This window comes from Zootermopsis nevadensis, unplaced genomic scaffold (assembly GCF_977971745.1).
Source record: "Zootermopsis nevadensis isolate Lab colony 2312 unplaced genomic scaffold, Znev_1.0 Znev_ptg000017l, whole genome shotgun sequence".
NCBI lineage: Eukaryota > Metazoa > Arthropoda > Insecta > Blattodea > Termopsidae > Zootermopsis > Zootermopsis nevadensis.
Genome location: NW_028259149.1, coordinates 5,289,082 through 5,307,416, shown reverse-complemented (window position 1 = coordinate 5,307,416; position 18,335 = coordinate 5,289,082). Strand labels below are relative to the sequence as shown.

The following is an 18,335-nucleotide window of genomic DNA, read 5'->3' as shown; positions in this document are numbered from 1 at the left end:
TATACTTTCACAACTTGTCCAGTTTTAAAAGAATGTTTTCACCACATGTAATAAAATACAAATTCATGGTTCAGGAGGAATCTTAGTTTCAGTTAACAGCAAGGAACTGTTTGGTTAATACCAGTTAAATAGTAGTAACTTCTGAATGTGTTACTAGGACAGTTCTACCCTTAACTAACTAACTAACTAGATGGCTTACCGAACCCGAAGGTTCATCACCGAATTAACCAAAGCCCTCCACCGGACCCTGTCCTGGGCCAACAAAATCCAGTTTCCTTCAACTCCTATCTCCCATAGATCCCGCCTGAGATTATCCTCCCATCTACGTCTAGGTCTCCCCAGCGGTCTCTTCCCTTCAGGTTTCCCAACCAGTACCCGGTGCACACCTCTTGTCCCATCCATGCGCGCTACATGTCCCGCCCATCTCACTCTTCTCGACTTAATCACCCTCACAATACTGGGGGAGCAGTACAGATTTTTAAGCTCGTCATTGTGCAGTTTTCTCCACGCCCCATCGTCTTCCCTCTTAGGCCCAAATATCCTCCTCAACACCCGATTCTCAAACACCTGCAATCTGTGTTCCTCCCTCTGAGTGAGAGACCATGTTTCGCACCCATACAAAACAACAGGCAAGATTATTGTTTTGTATACTTTAATTTTCAGGTTCTTAGAAATCAGACGGGAAGACAAAATATTTTGGACTGAGAAGTAGCAAGCATTTCCGGAATTTAGTCTCCTCCTAACTTCCTCACAAGTATCATTTTGATTTGTTATTGTTGTTCCCAAATATTTGAACTTTGTAACCCTTTCAAAGGATTTATTAGCTACCCTAAGATAATTTTGCCCGCCTGTCTTCTGATGACGAGATACTAACATGTACTTAGTTTTTTCTGAATTTACTTCCAGCCCCACTTGTCTACCAGCCTCTAGTAAAACTTCTGCGTTCCTCTTTATTGTATTTATATCGTCCCCCAATAAATTAACATCATCAGCATATGCCAATAGCTGATGTGTCCCGTTCAATTGCAAACCCTCCTGCCTACCTTGGACCTTCCTGATGGCGTATTCTAGCGCAAAGTTAAAGAGCAAGGGAGACAAAGCATCTCCTTGTTTTAGACCGTTCTTGATGAGGAATGTCTCAGATACATATTTACCTACTCGAATTTTGCTGCAGGTTTCATTTAAGCACATTTTTATTAGACCCACTAGCTTCTTTGGTATACCAAATTCAATAAGAATATTATATAGCACTTCTCTCTTCACAGAGTCATAGGCTTTTTTGAAATCTATAAATAACTGATGTACAGTCCCACCGAACTCCCATTTTTTCTCTAGTATCTGACGAATGCAAAAGATCTGATCAATCGTTGATCTGTTTCGTCTGAACCCACACTGATGATCCCCAATAGTTTCATTCGCATATGGGGTTAATCTTGCCAAAAGAATGTTGGATAGAATTTTGTATGAGGTTGATAGCAGCGATATTCCTCGGTAATTACCACACTCAGTCTTGTCCCCCTTCTTATAAATAGGAATAATTATGGATTCCTTCCATTGATGTGGCATCTCTTCCTTATCCCAAATTAACTGAATAAGCTTATGGATCCTCATATGCAACCCTTTGCCACCTGCTTTAATTAATTCGGCCGGAATCTGATCAATTCCTGGAGATTTATAACTTTTCAACTTCCCAATGGCTAGTTCCACTTCATCTAAGCTAGGTTCTGGCACCAACAGTTCAGCTGTATGCATTTTAATCTGTCTAATATCACCAGTATTATGAACATTTAAGAGCTCGCTAAAGAAATTTTTCCACCTATTCACAATTTTTATTGGATCTGCAAGCAAATTGCCACTATCATCCTTTACCAAATTAGTCTGGGGTTGATATCCTTTCTTAAAGTTATTAATGCCTCTGTACAGGTCTCTGATGTTTTTTTCCTTATTATTTGTCTCAAGTTCAGCAATTTTGCCCTTCAGGTATTCCCTTTTCTTAGTCCTAAAGGTTCTACTAGCCTCACGTCTCACGTTACATAGATTATCCGCATTTGTTTTGTTTGGGTTCTGCAACCATTGAAATTTTGTTTGCTTCCTTCGATCTATTAATTTTGAACATTCTTCATCAAACCACGGTTTATTTTGCTTTCTCCTGTAGTATCCTAGTTTCTCTTTTGCTGAAATTTTGATGCAGTTTCTGACATTTTCCCACTCCCTGTTGATGTCCACACTTTCATTATCCTCATTTGTCTCTAAAATTTGAAACCTATTCGAAATTTCAACTTGATATTGTTCCTTTGCCTCTCCCTCACTTAATTTTTTCAAATCAAATCTTTCTGTGTCAAAATTTTGTTTAGTTCGTCTACTTACTGAAAGCCGCTCCCTCACTTTTGCTACCACCAGATAATGATCAGTGTCGCAATCTGCTCCTCTGAATGATCTCACATCAATTACATTTGTCTGCCTTCTCTTATCTACTAAAACATGATCTATTTGATTGTGTGTTCTGCCATCTGGGGAAGTCCAAGTGTATTTATGAACATCACGGTGTGGAAATTTTGTACTTTTTACAATTAAATCTTTTGACGTAGCGAAGGTCACTGCTCTGACGCCATTATCATTACTAAGTGCATGGAGACTCTCGCTGCCTATTGTGGGTTTGAAGACATCCTCCCTCCCAATTTTTGCATTGAAATCTCCTAGCAGAATTTTCATGTGATACTTGCCAAATGTATCAAATACTGATTCCAATTCTTCATAAAAGCTATCCTTGATATCATCGCTTTTGTCTTCAGTTGGGGCATGAACATTAAGGACAATGATGTCGCACCAACGTCCTTCCAAAATTACGTAAGACAACCTGTCACTAACAAATTCTGCTCTCTTAACTGCTGCCCTAATTCTGCTATGAACAAAAAAACCCGTCCCTAGCTGATGATTGTCATTCCCCTTTCCATAGAAAAATGTAAAATTGTCCACTGGGATCGTGCCCTCCCCCTCCCATCGCACTTCCTGCACTGCCACTAAGTCTAACTTATAATTCCCTAATTCCCTACACACTGATTTCAGTGCCCCAGCCCTATAGAGGCTCCTAATGTTCCAGGTACCAAATCTCATGTCCTTTTTCAATTGCCGTGGTCGTGCCAAAGAGTCCGTCCTGATCCGAGGCTTGGTTGATTTTTTCGTAACACATATTTTTTTTAAAGGTGAAAGGTTGTTAGCCCTACACCCAACCCCCAACCTGGAGGACCAGGGTATCACTCTTAGTCTAGCGCATCTCCTTAGACCTGTCCGGCTTGGGTGACCCTACCATGAGCCGAAGCTCAGGCCGGCATAGCCCTAAGGGTCATTTGAGCACGCAAGCCTCCTCACCCGGCAGATTGCCTTCGACAAGGTGGTGATACCTTCGAGTTCTACCCTTTCCCCAGTTAATACTCTCATATTCGCCACGTGGTGTGTAACATTGAGAATGCATTTTGTGTCGCAGGTGGCGAATGGCACAGCATGCAGCAGATGAGATCATGTTACCCATAGTGCCACTGTGGTGTCGCCCAGATCATCATTCTGTGGCTTCTGATTACATGCCAGTGCTTCGTGCTGTGAGTCGCAATGAGCAGGATCGCCTTGCTTGTAGCACAAAGCGTCGCAACAGGTTCTTTCACTATCTGAAGGGCCTGAATGTTCATGCAAATGATGCTACGCTGAATACGCTTTGTGCTGTGTTTGCTAGCATGCATACAACATAGCACCCAAGGTGCAGTTTCAACTATTGGAAATTTGTTTTTTGTACTGACATCAAGGAATAAATTATTTACTTTCTAGGGTAAGTATGATAACGACTGATAATGAAGGGAATGGTTTGTCTTTTAAGTAAACTGTCTGAGATAAATATACATACTAGATTAGATAAGAAAGGATTGAGCACATACAGTCTGTTTATGGCTGTTTCAGAAATGTAGCAAGGGTACAGGATGTTGCAATTGGACAGGAAATTTAATTTGATGAATATAATATTTATCTGTCCTGAGAGGAAATTTGGGTAATAGTGAAGCTAAAACAATTGTCTGAGAAAACAGAGATATGTAAGAAACAAAATGTAAAAACAGTCTGAAGAAAGTTTAAAAATTAAGGTAGTAAATTTTATCATAGAAAAATGTGAGGGGAAATTACAGAAGAATGCATACAACCACAACATTTTACCAGACTGTTAAGGTATAATTTGGTATTTGGGAATTTAAGAAAATATTGAAGTTATGATACATTTTTGAGATTGTGATTTTCTTGGTTGCAACCTTGTAATCATGGAGATGGTTATTATTGTAACCATCTATTGTAAGATTTTATTTTCAAAGACATTGCGTACATTAAGTCAGATTTTTTGTTTTCTCACTAAATCTTAATGTTGTATTCCTTCTGTAATGTGGAAGTGAAAGTAATTCATAGTTGGACCTAAGTTTTAAAGGATAACTAAACAAATAGAGGGCTAACTGCGATTTCCCACCACAAAATTGAGCATGTTATGAATAGGGCCTCCAATTCTTTGCATCAGGACAGTGATGGACTCTTGTGTATATAATAACCTTCCAGTTCTATAAAAGGCAGAAAATTTCTTGATGAGCTGAATGAGCATCAGCTTCCCAAGGACTGCTTTATTATGTTAGTTTTCCAGCTTGCTAAGCATAACATAGCTTGGTCATTCAGTAAGATATTTGCCAAAAGATTAACAGTTTTTATTGTTTTAATAAGATGTGTGTTTCTGAAGAATGCTAATGATTGAAGTGCACAAATGAACAGATGCTTAGGAGTTAAGATCAACAAATCATATGAATGTATGTAATTTTGTTAGTAGTAAAATTCTGAGAAAAATATGAAAGATTTGAGGCCTGATGGTGGTGAAGATGTTGATTGTACTCACAGAGCACATCTGACAAAAAAAATATGAGTTTGGTACAGTAATAGAGGATCATTTTAACTGGAATTGCAATATTTTGTAGGTTTAGAGGTTACTGTAGAATGTACAGCACATTTAATTGCTAATAAGACAAACATAAGTTTAGAGGATTATTTCAAAGTTACAATAAAATGATTTTTGGGGATAGTAGGTATTGTCATGTTTTTGGATTATCCATGTTATTTCTCCCCTGCATATTGGTGGATATTGGACAGTTCACTGTATTTTATTAGTCTGCTTTTCTTGTTTTGAAAGAAAGAGTAGATTTACCATATCATCATATCCATGTCTGTTGGAGTCTTTCTGTGTCAGTCATTTAACATATTGTATATTATATTGACTTTTTTGAAGAATGTTTTGGAGCCGTCTAGCTGGTGATGGGAGAATTGAGAAGCAGTCACAACCTTTCATGCGATTCTTGGTGTAAATATGAACTGCTTGCCCTCATACAGGGAGCATGTATGTTGCCAAGTTGTGAGCAGTGAGCAAGGTTTGCAAGCAACACAAGCAGTGAAGTATGCATGTTTGAAGAGAATAAGAGCATGATTGTAGTTTCTTGTCAGAACAATCAAGATTGTGATATATAAACTAACAACTGCAATCTGGAACATAATTATTTGTAATAATAGTGTGATGAATAAAATCGTATTTCAAGTAAGGAACCCCACTGTGACTATTTCTGTTGCCTCAAGTGTTCAGTCTATGAGGAATTGAAGTAACATGCATTATAATGGTAAGTAATTGTATGTTTCTAACAAACATGTAAGTTAAATGAATGATACTAATAGGCATTTTAAATGTCAATACACATCTCTGAAACATAAAACAGTAGTATGTATAGGGTAATTGATACAATATTAATTATAGATGCCTTAACATTAGTATTTTTAATGTTTTGACACATTAGAACATGCATTGAGCTTCGCAGAATACCAGTTTTTGGAACACATGAACATTTAAAGTGTAGATTGTAATCTGTAAGTATCAACGATCAACTTTTTCCGATTTTGAGTGTATATTCTGATCGAAAGTGGTGTGATTATTGTTAAAATGTGAATTTATATCGTAACTTGACGAAACTATTGATTTTATTATCAATAAAAAGCAGGATTTTAAAAACAATACGTTGCCTTGTATCACTTAAACAAGATGGGAGGGATAGGAATGAGATGTGAGCGATATTTTTGTATTAACCTATACAAGAGGCCATGGAATATTGGCGGGGAAGGTTTCGTAAGGGTTTGTTAGCGTGGTACGCTGTGTTAATTTTTATTAAGGAAACGTTGAAATGTTGCTGTAAATGAAGTCTGTATTTCATTTTCATATCTAAATAAACTGCATAATTTGAAGCGGTCTTCAGTCAGTTCACAGCTTTATATCGGTAAGATATTGCAATAACCGAATGAGGTCAATCCGCCGTGTATAACCTTATTAGTGATCAGTGTGGGACTTGGTATAAGCTAAGCGTTGGCTAGGGACCTCCCTGTATTGTAAATTTGAATGTGTAGTTTAACGTAGTCATTATTGAAAACAAAAAATTGTTTAATTCACAGAAGTTTTTTTTATTAATAAAGTCTTCTCGGGCTATCAGCCGTGTTAGATGTTGATTAGTCAACATCTAACACGGCTGCTAGCCCGAGAAGACTTTATTAATGAAAGCCGCAGTGAAAGCTTCACATCATATAACACTTCAGTTTTGTTTGTTGTTTGATGTTTTCGCTAGCCAGAATGATAAATGAATATTTCGACATAGAATTTATGGGGTTACTTAAACTTGACATATCATAGACCCCCAGAAAGTCAAAGTCCGGCCCTCTTAGTGATGGACTACTATCAGTTTGGTGAGGGCCTCTAGTTTTAAAACGAAAAGTTATTAATTGTTGGTGGTGGAACATATAGTTACCACTGGGCTTCAAATGTTTCATTTGTATTGCCTTCACCAGCAGTATATGAAATGGACATCACACAACGTCTTGAAAATGCTTGCATTCATGTGGGAGGGCAAGAGAATGCAGAAGTGACCAAGTGTGTAGCATCCACCAGTTCTGGAAATTGTGTTGCGGTTGATAGCTATGCTCATATATCTGAAGAAAAAGAGAAGACGAGGGAGAAGAAGAATAGAAGACAGAAAAAGAAATCAAAAGCTAAGGATTCAGAAAATGTGTATGTAGTCATGAATAGTTTGATTATTATATAATTTCTGTTTCAAGTTCTTATTTATTTGCATGTACTTTATGAACCAAAGTATTCAGCCAGTGATATAGTTGCCTACTGATTCCCATTAGGGGTCCTGGGAATTTTTCTCTTCATCATCTTATTCAGAAAACTCTGTTCACAGGAATAAATATGACAGTATGTTGGCTCTAGAATTATGTACCCTGTGACCTTTAAATGCCTACTCATAAGTTACTGGTGAAAATAATAAGCCATTTTCTGTTTGCTAGGCAGTTTATGGTATAGCTTTAATCATGCTGTATGCTGGCTAGACAAGTTGAGACATAAAATTTGTCTATAGCTCAGCACTTGGCATATGGTGGCAATTGCAAGATTTTATATGTAGCAGATGGAAATCCTGTAACATTCATTAAGGTAACAGGAAAGTAGAATTTTTCAAGATGGATACACAAATTATCTTATTTATCTTGTAGTGGTTTCAGCATTTAGTGATGCAGTGCTGATGGACAGGTTCTGTCACATCATTGATAAGATGATAATGGGGTGAAGTAGGAAGGATCTGACAGCATTCATGGCCTGTTTTAAGTAATTGTCTGATATTTGTTTGGAGGAACTGAGAGAAATAATGAAAAAATCTTTCAGGATACCTGTCTCCATGTCAAGTTTGAAACCTGGAATTTCTTTAACATGAAGCAGGTGGTTTGACCACTACATGTTTTAAAATGTGATACAGAACACTTTTTTGAAATGACATTAACTGTGGGGTTGCAGTGTAATATTACTTCAGCTCTTTGCAAGCAGTTAGTGGCTTAAAGAGATCATCATTGTTACTTAACCTCAAATCTCATTTACATAGTAGTTGGTGGTTCATATTGTACTTACTCTGGTATGGTGCACACCTTTATTTTTGGATTGGAAAATAAAAAAATATCGTGTTTGTGAAAACATACTTTAAAAGTAATAAAATGTAAGTATGAAAAGAAAAATACTGTGTGATATGAGAGAGGTATCTGAAGATTAGGTGGGCAGAGTTCACATTCATTATTGCTGGTGGTATTTTATAATGAAATTGACCCAGCTGCACTGTCATATTTTAAATCAGTCAGATGATAGTGTGATTATTGGCTGCACACACTGTTTTATGTATTACACACATCCTAATTTTATGGTTGAATAATTAAAAAACTGTGTTATATATGAGTAAATATGGTTATTAAATTACTCTTATTTATTTCAGAGAAGCAAATGAAGTGGGAATTCTGATTGAAAGAGGAGTGAGTGGCAAAGAAACTGATAACAAGGAAATAGTAAATGTTCAGTGTCAGGAAGGTTCAGCAAATTCTGTAACATCGCAGAAACAGAAAGCAAAAAAGAAGCATAAGAAGACGAGCTCCATGCAATGTTCACCATTACATTTATCGAATATGCATCAAGATCAGTGTATCAATCACATGCCTGAAGTATCACATTCTAAGAAATGTACGTCTAGAAAGGGAACAAACACAGATGACAAGAAAAAAACAGGAATGTAAGAAGTAGCAATGGTAGCTTTCATTTTGATGTTTTAAACAAGGTATTTGAATGTAAACAGAAATACCCCATGTGATGTGAAGGGCCCACTTGAGAATACAAAATGAAATTTGCCACTTCAGATAAAACAAATTAGGAAATGTATACATAACATAATTTCTGAAATGTTCACCAGAATTTCACTTTTGACCTTTGCAAATGGAGCCAGTGATGTCAGACTTGTTTGGGTGGCTGGAGATTTCCCAGGTGACTGTGTTAAACAAAATAACCATATTACCAATTTATTGTATTCACAAGTACATATTTATTTACATTCTGGGATTTGAAGTTTTGATGGCAATTGCCTTTGGATTGTGATGACATCTGTACTTGTAGATAGTTACCAAGGTTTTTGAGGAGCATGTGAGTATCAACCCCATCTCTGTTGTATATCTAAAATATTTTTAGAGGCTTGTAAGATTGTCAGTGACTCCAGTAACCATTGAGATTTTGTGATTTTTAATACAAAGTTGACAAAGGGTTTGTGTGGTCTGAAGTTCTTGCAGTAGTGAAAATGTCAGTGTTGTTCTGGGATTTGATACCTTGTGGATTCATAGCTGGATTATGATGTTTTGGAGAAACATACTGTCTCCATCTACAGAGTTGAAGAACATCAGACTTTTTAACACAATGAGACTATTGAAAGGCCAGTAGAAGCAGAAAGGAAGGTGCAGTGTGAACAGTGGTATCCATTGTGTTAAATAAAGGAGAGGCAGTAAAGTGGTGCAAAATATATTTTATTTCCTCATCATAACAACTGGGATAATTATGCAATGGGCAAATTAAAAATATAGCAGTGGTTAATTATGACATAAAGAAGAATGCTGGTCCCTTCAGTGCTTAGCAGCAAGAAAATTTATATAAAGAAAGGTCATTAGTTTTAGTTCTTTCTGGCTACTTCTATAAAATAAAACAAGGTTATATTTCCATTTTATACACATAGGACTTGTAACAGAATTGTGCTAGGAGAGCTTCTTAGGTTCTCTCACTTTGCTTCTTACTCAAGCATGCTCTTCAGCGCTCACAAATTGTTGCTAATACTGCAGAGTTGTAAGACTGCCAGTATTGACTGAACTTAGCAATTAATATAACAGCTGTAAACATTTTTCTTCATTTTCAGCCATTCATCAAATGCAACAGCAACAAAGGAAAGTAACACTTTTGACAGTTACTTACCTGAAAGTGAAGTAATTAAAGGTCTCACAGAAAATACTTTAATTAAAGGTGCAATTCGAATCAACCAAAGAAACTACAAGGAAGCTTATGTCAGTTCACCAGTGAGTTCGCAAAACCATTGGCTAACAGAGATATATTAATATGCATAAACACAAATTTTGCTTCTAACACCTGTAGAAATAATGGCCCATTATTAAATTATCGACTATTAAATAAATGATAAGATGCACACAATGTGCATATTTCAGTTTTACATGCTTAGTTCACTAAGAGACTTTGTTCTTGACTTGGATCTCAGTATATATCAATCAAAGGAACTATCTCTCATGCAGCTTTTGCTTGGAGAGTGGAAAGATATATATATATATTTTTATATATATATATATATATATATATATATATATATATATATATATATAGATCTTGTGGTAGAATCAGCGTACTGCCATGCATGTTGTAATGTGTCTCAGCTCCTTGCATGTCTCCATTCCTTTATTTCTGTTAACATACTATTCCTGTCAAGCTGGAGATGCATCATGAAATTTAATTATGTTGTTGTGTCTATGTTTTGTGTGCTCCTTTTTCTTACTACCACTCATATCATATACAGTTTCAAACAGGCCATCATATTAATAATTTATTTATTATTCTGTTAATGTCTAAATATTTTTGACGTAAATACGTCTATATTTTAGGGTCAGTGTCATTCGGCAAAAATGTGTTACGAAAAAGTGTAACTTCATTGTTATGTTACCTAGGAAACGTCATCTGTTTATCAACAAATAAACAACAATGGTTACCTACATACTTACATTACCTTACCTTACCTTACATTACCTTAATTACTTTACATTATCTTACCTTACCTTACATTACTTTACATTACATTCATCTACCACAGACCCATCTTAAGCGTAACTAATTCAAGTTAAATAAGCAATGTCTTAATCAAACTTTACTCAATTGTAAAGCATGTATGATGTATTTATGTCAAATTCTCCGGAACCGTGGTTCCACTGACAACTTTTTGTAGATATATATAATATCTGTGGTGGTCTTCTGGATTATGATATGTGGGCTTGTAGGTGGGTACCAACATTTTGGAGGAATATACTGTCTCCATCCTACAAGTTAACATGGTGTCACAACCCAGAAGACCACTGTGGACATCACCGCCACCATGAACATTTCAAGTGTTGTGTATTATTTATTGTTTGTTGACCTATATTTTGTTTATAATTTTTTGGTAATATTAATTATTTGCTGTTTTTAGCCATTATTCATAATATTAAATAAAATAATGTTGTATTACAATTTGTTGCATGACTGATATTATAGTGTGTCTGTAGAATGAATTATATATGCTTTCCTAGTTACATCATGTTTTACCACTTATTCAATATGCCCTCATGTTTTCTCACTGAGATTCAATGTCTTGCAGGACAATGATCAGGATATCATGATTGAAGGCATGAGAAATCGAAATAGAGCTTTAGAAGGAGATGAAGTGGTGTTAAGACTTAATTCAGAATCTGAATGGAAGGTAAGAAAAGTACTTGTGTGAGAACAGTTATATATTATTTTTCCATCTTTACACAACAAAGTTCACATGTACATTTATACTCTCTTACTTGCACTTTCAGTGCCTTGTGTGGGGTTGAAGGCCTAGTTAGTACAGATATTGCCTTTAGTATAAGTTTAGTGTATTATTACAAACTTTACAGTTTTGAGTCTGTGTTGAATACAGATTGTAAAAGATTGATGAACTAAGTAGTGTCGAGTCCAACATGTTTATAATTCTCAGTCTGACTCTCAACTTATGTACTATTTATTTTTAAAGTCATTGGAGTATCTTTAAAATGTATGTTTAAAGTCACAGAGAGATTAACTATGCATTGCTTTAGTGTTTTAAAATAGTATTTTTCATTACCTGTTTTGGTCTTTCATGACAGGTTCAAGATTCTAAAACACAAAAGACTGGTAAAGTAAGTATTGAGGTTTGTGTTTTATGAGTTATAGTATTTTAAGTAATGTGTAACAGTTGCCGACAAATCCTGTAAACTTCCCTGAAATTAATAAATTTCATTAACAAAAAACAGGATATGTAAATGCGTCATGAACCCTAGAATCCTGTTTAAGTAATTAAGAGCAGAACATTTTCTTTTGTCATTATATACTTTATCTTTGTTTAATTTCAAAGGGAAGAATGTGATTACCTTTTAACCATTTATTTTATTACCATACCAGCAAAGAATATAACTTGAAAGTGTATTAAATGTATGATGCATGTAGAAGACTGAGTTGCTGGTAAGGTAGTAACACTAAAATATAGATTAAGCAGCATCAGAATTAAATAAAGGGTCAGCTGTTCGTTGTAAAAGAGATCAATGTGCAGTAAAATAGCCACTTCAAAACTTACAAACAAAATTGGTGTTGACATTATTAGTTATAAGGGTTCATATAAGTGGGTCTGATAACAGTTACATTATTTTGACAGAAAACCTATGTTTGTACAAGTTCTGTCTGATGTATTGCTATCCTATACAGTATTTTTGCAGATGCAATAGTCTTATGAAATTCACAAAACTATTTTCAAGAATTGTCACATGTAAATTGAAGCTGAATTCTATCTCAGCTTTCTTTTGTCCTGTTCTTTTATTTGATTCCAGGTTGTATATATCCTTGAGAAAGTACACCAAAGAGGAGGTGTAGGAATTCTTAAATCAATGACAGATCAGAGTAAGAAGTTTGCCCTCTTCTCACCAAGAGATTCTCGCATTCCACGGATAAGAATTCCAATAGATAACTGTCCAGCAGACTTTCTGAAAGAAACTAAGAAGTACAAACACATTCTGTTCCTAGCACGAATCAAAGACTGGCAAGATGTACGATATGCTGTGGGGTAAGGAAAAAAGTTCTTGTTAATGGCATGATAGATTTGGGAAACTATTGTATTTTGAATTACAATTGAAACCAAACCAAAATATTGTGGACTAGATGTGAAAGTCATTGCCCATGTTGATGGAGAATTGAAAGACATGGATACTACACAGGACAACATTAGCATTATAATTTCTACATTAATTTATGTTTGTTTGATAGTCTATTAAAAATGTAAGATTTGATGACTGTCTTGTGGGTTGTAGTGACCTGATGCTGGAGGCAGCTGTGACCTCGAAAGCACTATTAAACTTCTACCAGGCTACATGGTGCTGCAACTCAGAAGACAGCCATCTTCGAAGATGCTTCTGTTTATAAGAAATTGTGTGTTAAACAATGGTACCATGAGAATCATAACTTAAAAAATGTGGCCACTGTTTTGTTTCTGTCGTGTTATCTAGCTACAGTTCAAGCCCACTCGTTTGTTTCAGACTTGAGGTTTATCTAAAACTTACAGTAGTTATGTGAGATTTGGGGTTTTCTTTGCAGTAAGGATTATGATATTATTCTCCAGCATTTTGGCATGCAGTAAACTTAACTGGTACCACATTGTCTTTATACTGTGTAATAAGAATTGATTTTTTATGCTGCAGTGACATAATAGAACAAATTGGAGTATGTGGTGACCTGAAATCAGAAACTATGGCTCTACTCTTAGAAAATGATATTGAAATTTCACCATTTGATGATAAACTTTATCAGTATTTTCCTCGTTCACCATTTGTAATTCCAGAGGATGAAATCAAATCAAGAACAGATCTCAGGTGAGTATATGCTTGTAGTTACTGAATGTACCAAGTTATTGTTTATTTGTAATCTTAAGAATTAAAGCACGAAAGTGTGCAGAATAACAGTTTAAAATATGTGACTGGATATCTTACAGTTCGGTACAGTTCTGCTTATTCTGAAAATACTGGAATAAAATTCTTTGGTCATTTATCAGGCTGATTTTTTTTTTCATTTTTCTTTGATGTAGAGACAGTTGCCTAAATTATATCAAAGTGAGCCTTGACTGCTAATTTTCAAAGCAACATACTCAGAAAATTTCTTAGTGGCAACATGTCTTTAAAAGAATTGTTTTTTCCACCTTCCTCCTGCATGAAGAAAGATATAAGCCTGTGTAAGGTCACTTGTTCTTACTTCCTAATTGGGCACACCATTGTCCATGCCATTGTTACCAGATTTACATATTTTTTCCCTATATGTTTATTTTCTGCTGGTGAAACTTGGTCTCTTACTCATTACCAAAATTATTATGGTGATCAGGAAGAAGGGAGCGACATTTGGGGCATGTAGCCCACATAGGAGAGATGAGAAATGCATGAAATTTTAGGCAGGTACCTTGAAGGAAAAAATGGCTCTTAAAGAAATAGTGTGTAAGGATGTAGACTTGCTAAGAATAGGGTTCATTGGGGAGCCCTTGTGAACATGGTATTGAACTGTCAGGTTTCACAAAGGGTGAGGATTTTCTTGACTAGCTGAGTGACTATCAACTTCTCAAGAAGTACCGTGTTCCTAGAAAATAAATAATAATGTTTTAAGAGTATTTTTGTTCTTTTAGAGATGAGTGCGTTTTTACGATTGACCCTTTAACAGCACGAGATCTGGATGATGCTGTATCATGCAAGGAACTTGACAATGGCAATTTGATGATTGGAATTCACATCTCAGATGTTTCATACTTCCTTGAAGAGGGAACACCTCTAGACCAAGCAGTTGCCAAGAAAGCAACAAGTATATATTTGGTTGAGTCTGTAAGTTTGGGTACCTGTAGGCTGACTGACCTTCAACAGCATTCTGCTATACCACATCTTAGTATTTTAAATGATCTGTTACACCTTATCTCCCTAACATTTTTAAAGCACAAAAATTATATTCTAAACTGGTGAAAATAGTCATTTAAATGTGTTTGTCCTCCTAAGTGTGTAGTTTGCTAGAGCAATTCTGTATTGTAAAGGGTGATTTAATTAATATATTTGTTAGTATTTATGGTTGCTTGTTTATTACCACAAATAACATTTGAAAACTAGTATTTATTTTATTTTACATTGTGCTCTTTTCGTAACAAAAGTAACAGTTAAATTTATGAATCAAATGTAATCCCCAACTTTCAGTCTTTTATTTTTGGACACCTTTCTGAAAGAAAAACAATGGTTAAGTTTGTGTTTTGCGTACATACTGACATACTGATAAATTTTCTCTGTGAATTTTGTTGTGTAATGTATGACTTTGAATGTTATTATTATTTTGAAATTGTGTGTGTGTCATTCACTAATATTGTCATATTTGGTGCTGAGATTACATCGTCATGATCAAAGAGAAATCACAGACTGCACTTGTGGATGATGAAAGATCCTTGGGCTACAAGCCGCATCAGGTGGCTGAACAGTGAACAAACCATATCTTCTGCCATTGTTTCGAGAACAACATCCCCTGAGGATGAGAACAGAGATTTTTCTCTAAACACTGGCAGAAGATATGGTTTGTTCATCGTGGAGTTCAAAGCACAGGACTTCCATAGATGCTTCCAGCAATGGGAGAATCACTTGCATTGTATCAGGTCATAAGGGAATTCCAGTACTTTGATGGCGGCAGCATGGAATTGCTGCTACATTTTTTCGGTTTAAAGAAATTATTCAGTCCGGAAATCTTTCGGTCACGCATCTAAAGGTGATATTATGTTACAAACTTATTCTTTCAGGTGTACCATATGCTACCTGAAGAACTGTGTCTGACATGCTCCCTGTTGCCTGGTGATGATAAACTAGTAGTCTCAGTATTTTTGGAGATGTCACTAGAAGCAGAAATTATTTCTCACTACTTTACTCGGTCTGTCATCAACTCGTGTGTTCAACTTGCCTATGAGCATGCACAGGTATATCTTTTACTGATGAAAGTTTTATAAAAGCAATGTACACACAACATTATCATCCAGCACTTTTGAAAAATGTCCTCACATTTTACTCTGTGTGATTATCTTAAAAAATGTATACATAAGTTGCATTTTACAGATTTTTCTGTAAGATTTGAAATTACAAACTCTGATATAGTATATGGCATATATTGGCTAGGTAGTAATATGGAAAATAGGGGTTAAGTAGCAAGTAGTATTATCTCTTTAAATATCAGTGGTAACTATATGTACCATTTGCTCCATCAATAAAAAAGTTTCATTTTTTTTCTGTGGGTTTCTTATGTTTCTTACTTAAACTTGTGCTTTGTAATGGAGAAATGTGCTTTCTTTGAGGTTCAGACTGAATTCTTAAATAATGTTTGGCTTCAAAGGATTATCTATACCTGTTATTTACCTGACACAGCTGATACTGAAAAGGACAATAAAGTATCGTATATTGTGGGTCCTAAGCAAACTAGCCATTCAAACATTGCTTAGAGGTGTAGTGGCAAAATTCACCTAAGGCCTGCTCTGAATACTGTTCTGTTATTTATTATTATTGTACATTTAGATCATGCTGGAAAACCCAGAAAAAGAATGGAGTAAAGATGAGCTACCACAAATCTATGGAAAATACACACCTAGAGACCTGAGTCGTATAGTGAATCATCTTAATCGCCTTGCTGTCATCATGAGAAAGAAACGATTCAAGGATGGAGCACTGAGGATTGATCAACCAAAACTCAAATTCTCTCTGGAAAGTGGCACTGGCCTTCCCTCAGAATATTCAGTATATGTTAACAAAGAGTGTCATAGGTAATTTATACTGATCGATTTTATGACCAGTTTCTTTAAAAGTGCTTCCAGCAGCATGCGTTATTAATGACAGTCAGAAAATTAAATATATCAAAGCTAAGGTTGAACTACAATTAATTTGGTTCTTCTGTGTACCAGATGTAATGGTAATACTAAGATGATTCCATTGTCTGGGACTAACATAAGTAGTTGTGGCATTTCCTCCAAACTGGTTCTGGGTATTGATAATGACATTTCTTTCATACCAGATGTTATGGTTATACCATGTCAATTAATTTTTCAGGAAATAGGTGGTGTAATTTCTTTCATGTCAAAAGTAATGGTTATATTACCATAACTTTGTCATTTGGAAGGGGAGCCGGGATAGCTCAAGTCAGTGTAATGACTGGCTACAGACTGGATGGCCGGGGTTCGATTACTGGCGGGGCAGAGGAAAAGCCAAGCACCTACATGGCGTGTAGTGGGACACCTTTACTTTACCTTACTTTTCTTTATGAGTCTTTTGGAATTACATAATGGCATTTCCTTCATGGCAAATGTTCACATGCATCATAATGCATACCCATGTCGCCTCCCCTCACACATACACACACAGAGCGTGTCCATGTATGTGTACACACATTATTTTGAGTGTTTGAGAATGAGTGTAGAAAAGCCATGACTACATTGAATATGTTGATGTTGGTCTTCTGGGTAATAATGCCATGTGGACTTGTGAGTTAATATCACTGTTTCAGAGGAATATGCTGCCTCCAACTTCAAATATGAAGTCCAAACAGTCTTACAACACAGAAGACCATCATGGACATCTTCATTAATGTGAGAAACTCTGATTTCAACACTGAATGTATTTACAGGCTTATTGAAGAATTTATGCTGCTGGCCAATGTGACTGTTGCGAAACAGCTCACTACATATTTCCCAGAGCTGGCATTCCTACGCCGTCATTCACCACCTCGTAAATATGTTTTTGAAGAATTAAGAAAGACTTTGGAACAAAGGGGTATCTTTCTTGATGTCAAGTCAGCTGGTGGGCTACAGGCTTCCATGTGTCGCTACGCTGGTGATGATTTTACTAGCCAAGCCAGGATGCTGGTGCTTAATTGTCTGTGTGCAAAACCCATGGTTGTAAGTTAACAGATTTTTTTTAATGACACTTCTTTTTTTTTCAAACTTGCATAAACTGAGAACAAAGAATAAAAAGTAATTGTTAGTTAGACACAATCAGTACTTTTAAGTGAAGTGTTGGTGATGGTGGTAGTAGTAGTAGTAGAAGTAATGGAGTAATAGATGTAGTAGTAGTCTTCGGAGGTGGGTGGAGGGGAGGGGCTTTGGAAGCTTGGAGTCATTTTACTACTTTCTTGTTTTCAGGACTTTGACTCTGATGTATTAAACTATGTTACCTGCAAGAATATTGTGCATTGCTTCTTTTATTTTTCACAATGTTTATAATTCGTGTATGTACAAAAGCAAATGTTATTTGTCCTGATGTTTCATCCATTAAAACTTGCAGTGAAATACCCTGATTCATCATGTTTTTGGTTGCCGAGTTTTCTTATGTACACATTTTTCATTTTTGGCAGTGTCCGGTTTACATACTGTGTTTTTGCACACACATGGTTCATTCTGTATCACACAGTTCGATTCATTTCAGAGATCAGATATGTTGATCTCACAAATTGAACATGTTAAGAGAACACAAATACATAAGTATCTGTAATGCCACATTTATGTATGTAGATCCCGTTTCAACATTATTTTGCTTTTAATTAATAAAACTGCATCATAGTTGCCAAGTTTATCATTGGAAAATACAAA

The 18,335-nt window shown here is 35.7% G+C and overlaps 2 protein-coding genes across 14 annotated transcripts in view; both read left to right on the top strand.

Annotated features, from left to right (window-relative positions):
• Positions 1-5,610, top strand: part of elg1 (enhanced level of genomic instability 1) — a 51,881-nt gene extending 46,271 nt beyond the window's left edge. For 5 of the 6 annotated variants that reach the window (XM_087350191.1, XM_087350189.1, XM_087350190.1 and 2 more), the window contains exon 11: positions 3,485-5,610. In XM_087350191.1, coding sequence (XP_087206317.1) covers positions 3,485-3,743 — 259 coding nt within the window. In that variant the 3' untranslated portion in view covers positions 3,744-5,610. The remainder of the gene's footprint in view (positions 1-3,484) is intronic. The other variant, XR_015535458.1, reaches the window with a different exon arrangement.
• LOC110829877 (DIS3-like exonuclease 2) overlaps positions 5,597-18,335 on the top strand; it is a 23,005-nt gene continuing 10,266 nt past the window's right edge. For 3 of the 8 annotated variants that reach the window (XM_022064052.2, XM_022064053.2, XM_022064051.2), the window contains exons 1-12: positions 6,394-6,789; positions 6,892-7,111; positions 8,361-8,651; positions 9,813-9,969; positions 11,310-11,411; positions 11,821-11,853; positions 12,538-12,770; positions 13,402-13,572; positions 14,370-14,562; positions 15,510-15,683; positions 16,273-16,517; positions 17,375-17,645. In XM_022064052.2, the coding sequence (XP_021919744.1) occupies positions 6,771-6,789; positions 6,892-7,111; positions 8,361-8,651; positions 9,813-9,969; positions 11,310-11,411; positions 11,821-11,853; positions 12,538-12,770; positions 13,402-13,572; positions 14,370-14,562; positions 15,510-15,683; positions 16,273-16,517; positions 17,375-17,645 (2,109 nt within the window). In that variant the 5' untranslated portion in view covers positions 6,394-6,770. Of the gene's footprint in view, positions 5,682-6,151; positions 6,330-6,390; positions 6,790-6,891; positions 7,112-8,360; positions 8,652-9,812; positions 9,970-11,309; positions 11,412-11,820; positions 11,854-12,537; positions 12,771-13,401; positions 13,573-14,369; positions 14,563-15,509; positions 15,684-16,272; positions 16,518-17,374; positions 17,646-18,335 lie in introns of those variants that run through there. The other 5 variants (XM_022064055.2, XM_022064056.2, XM_022064057.2 and 2 more) reach the window with 5 other exon arrangements.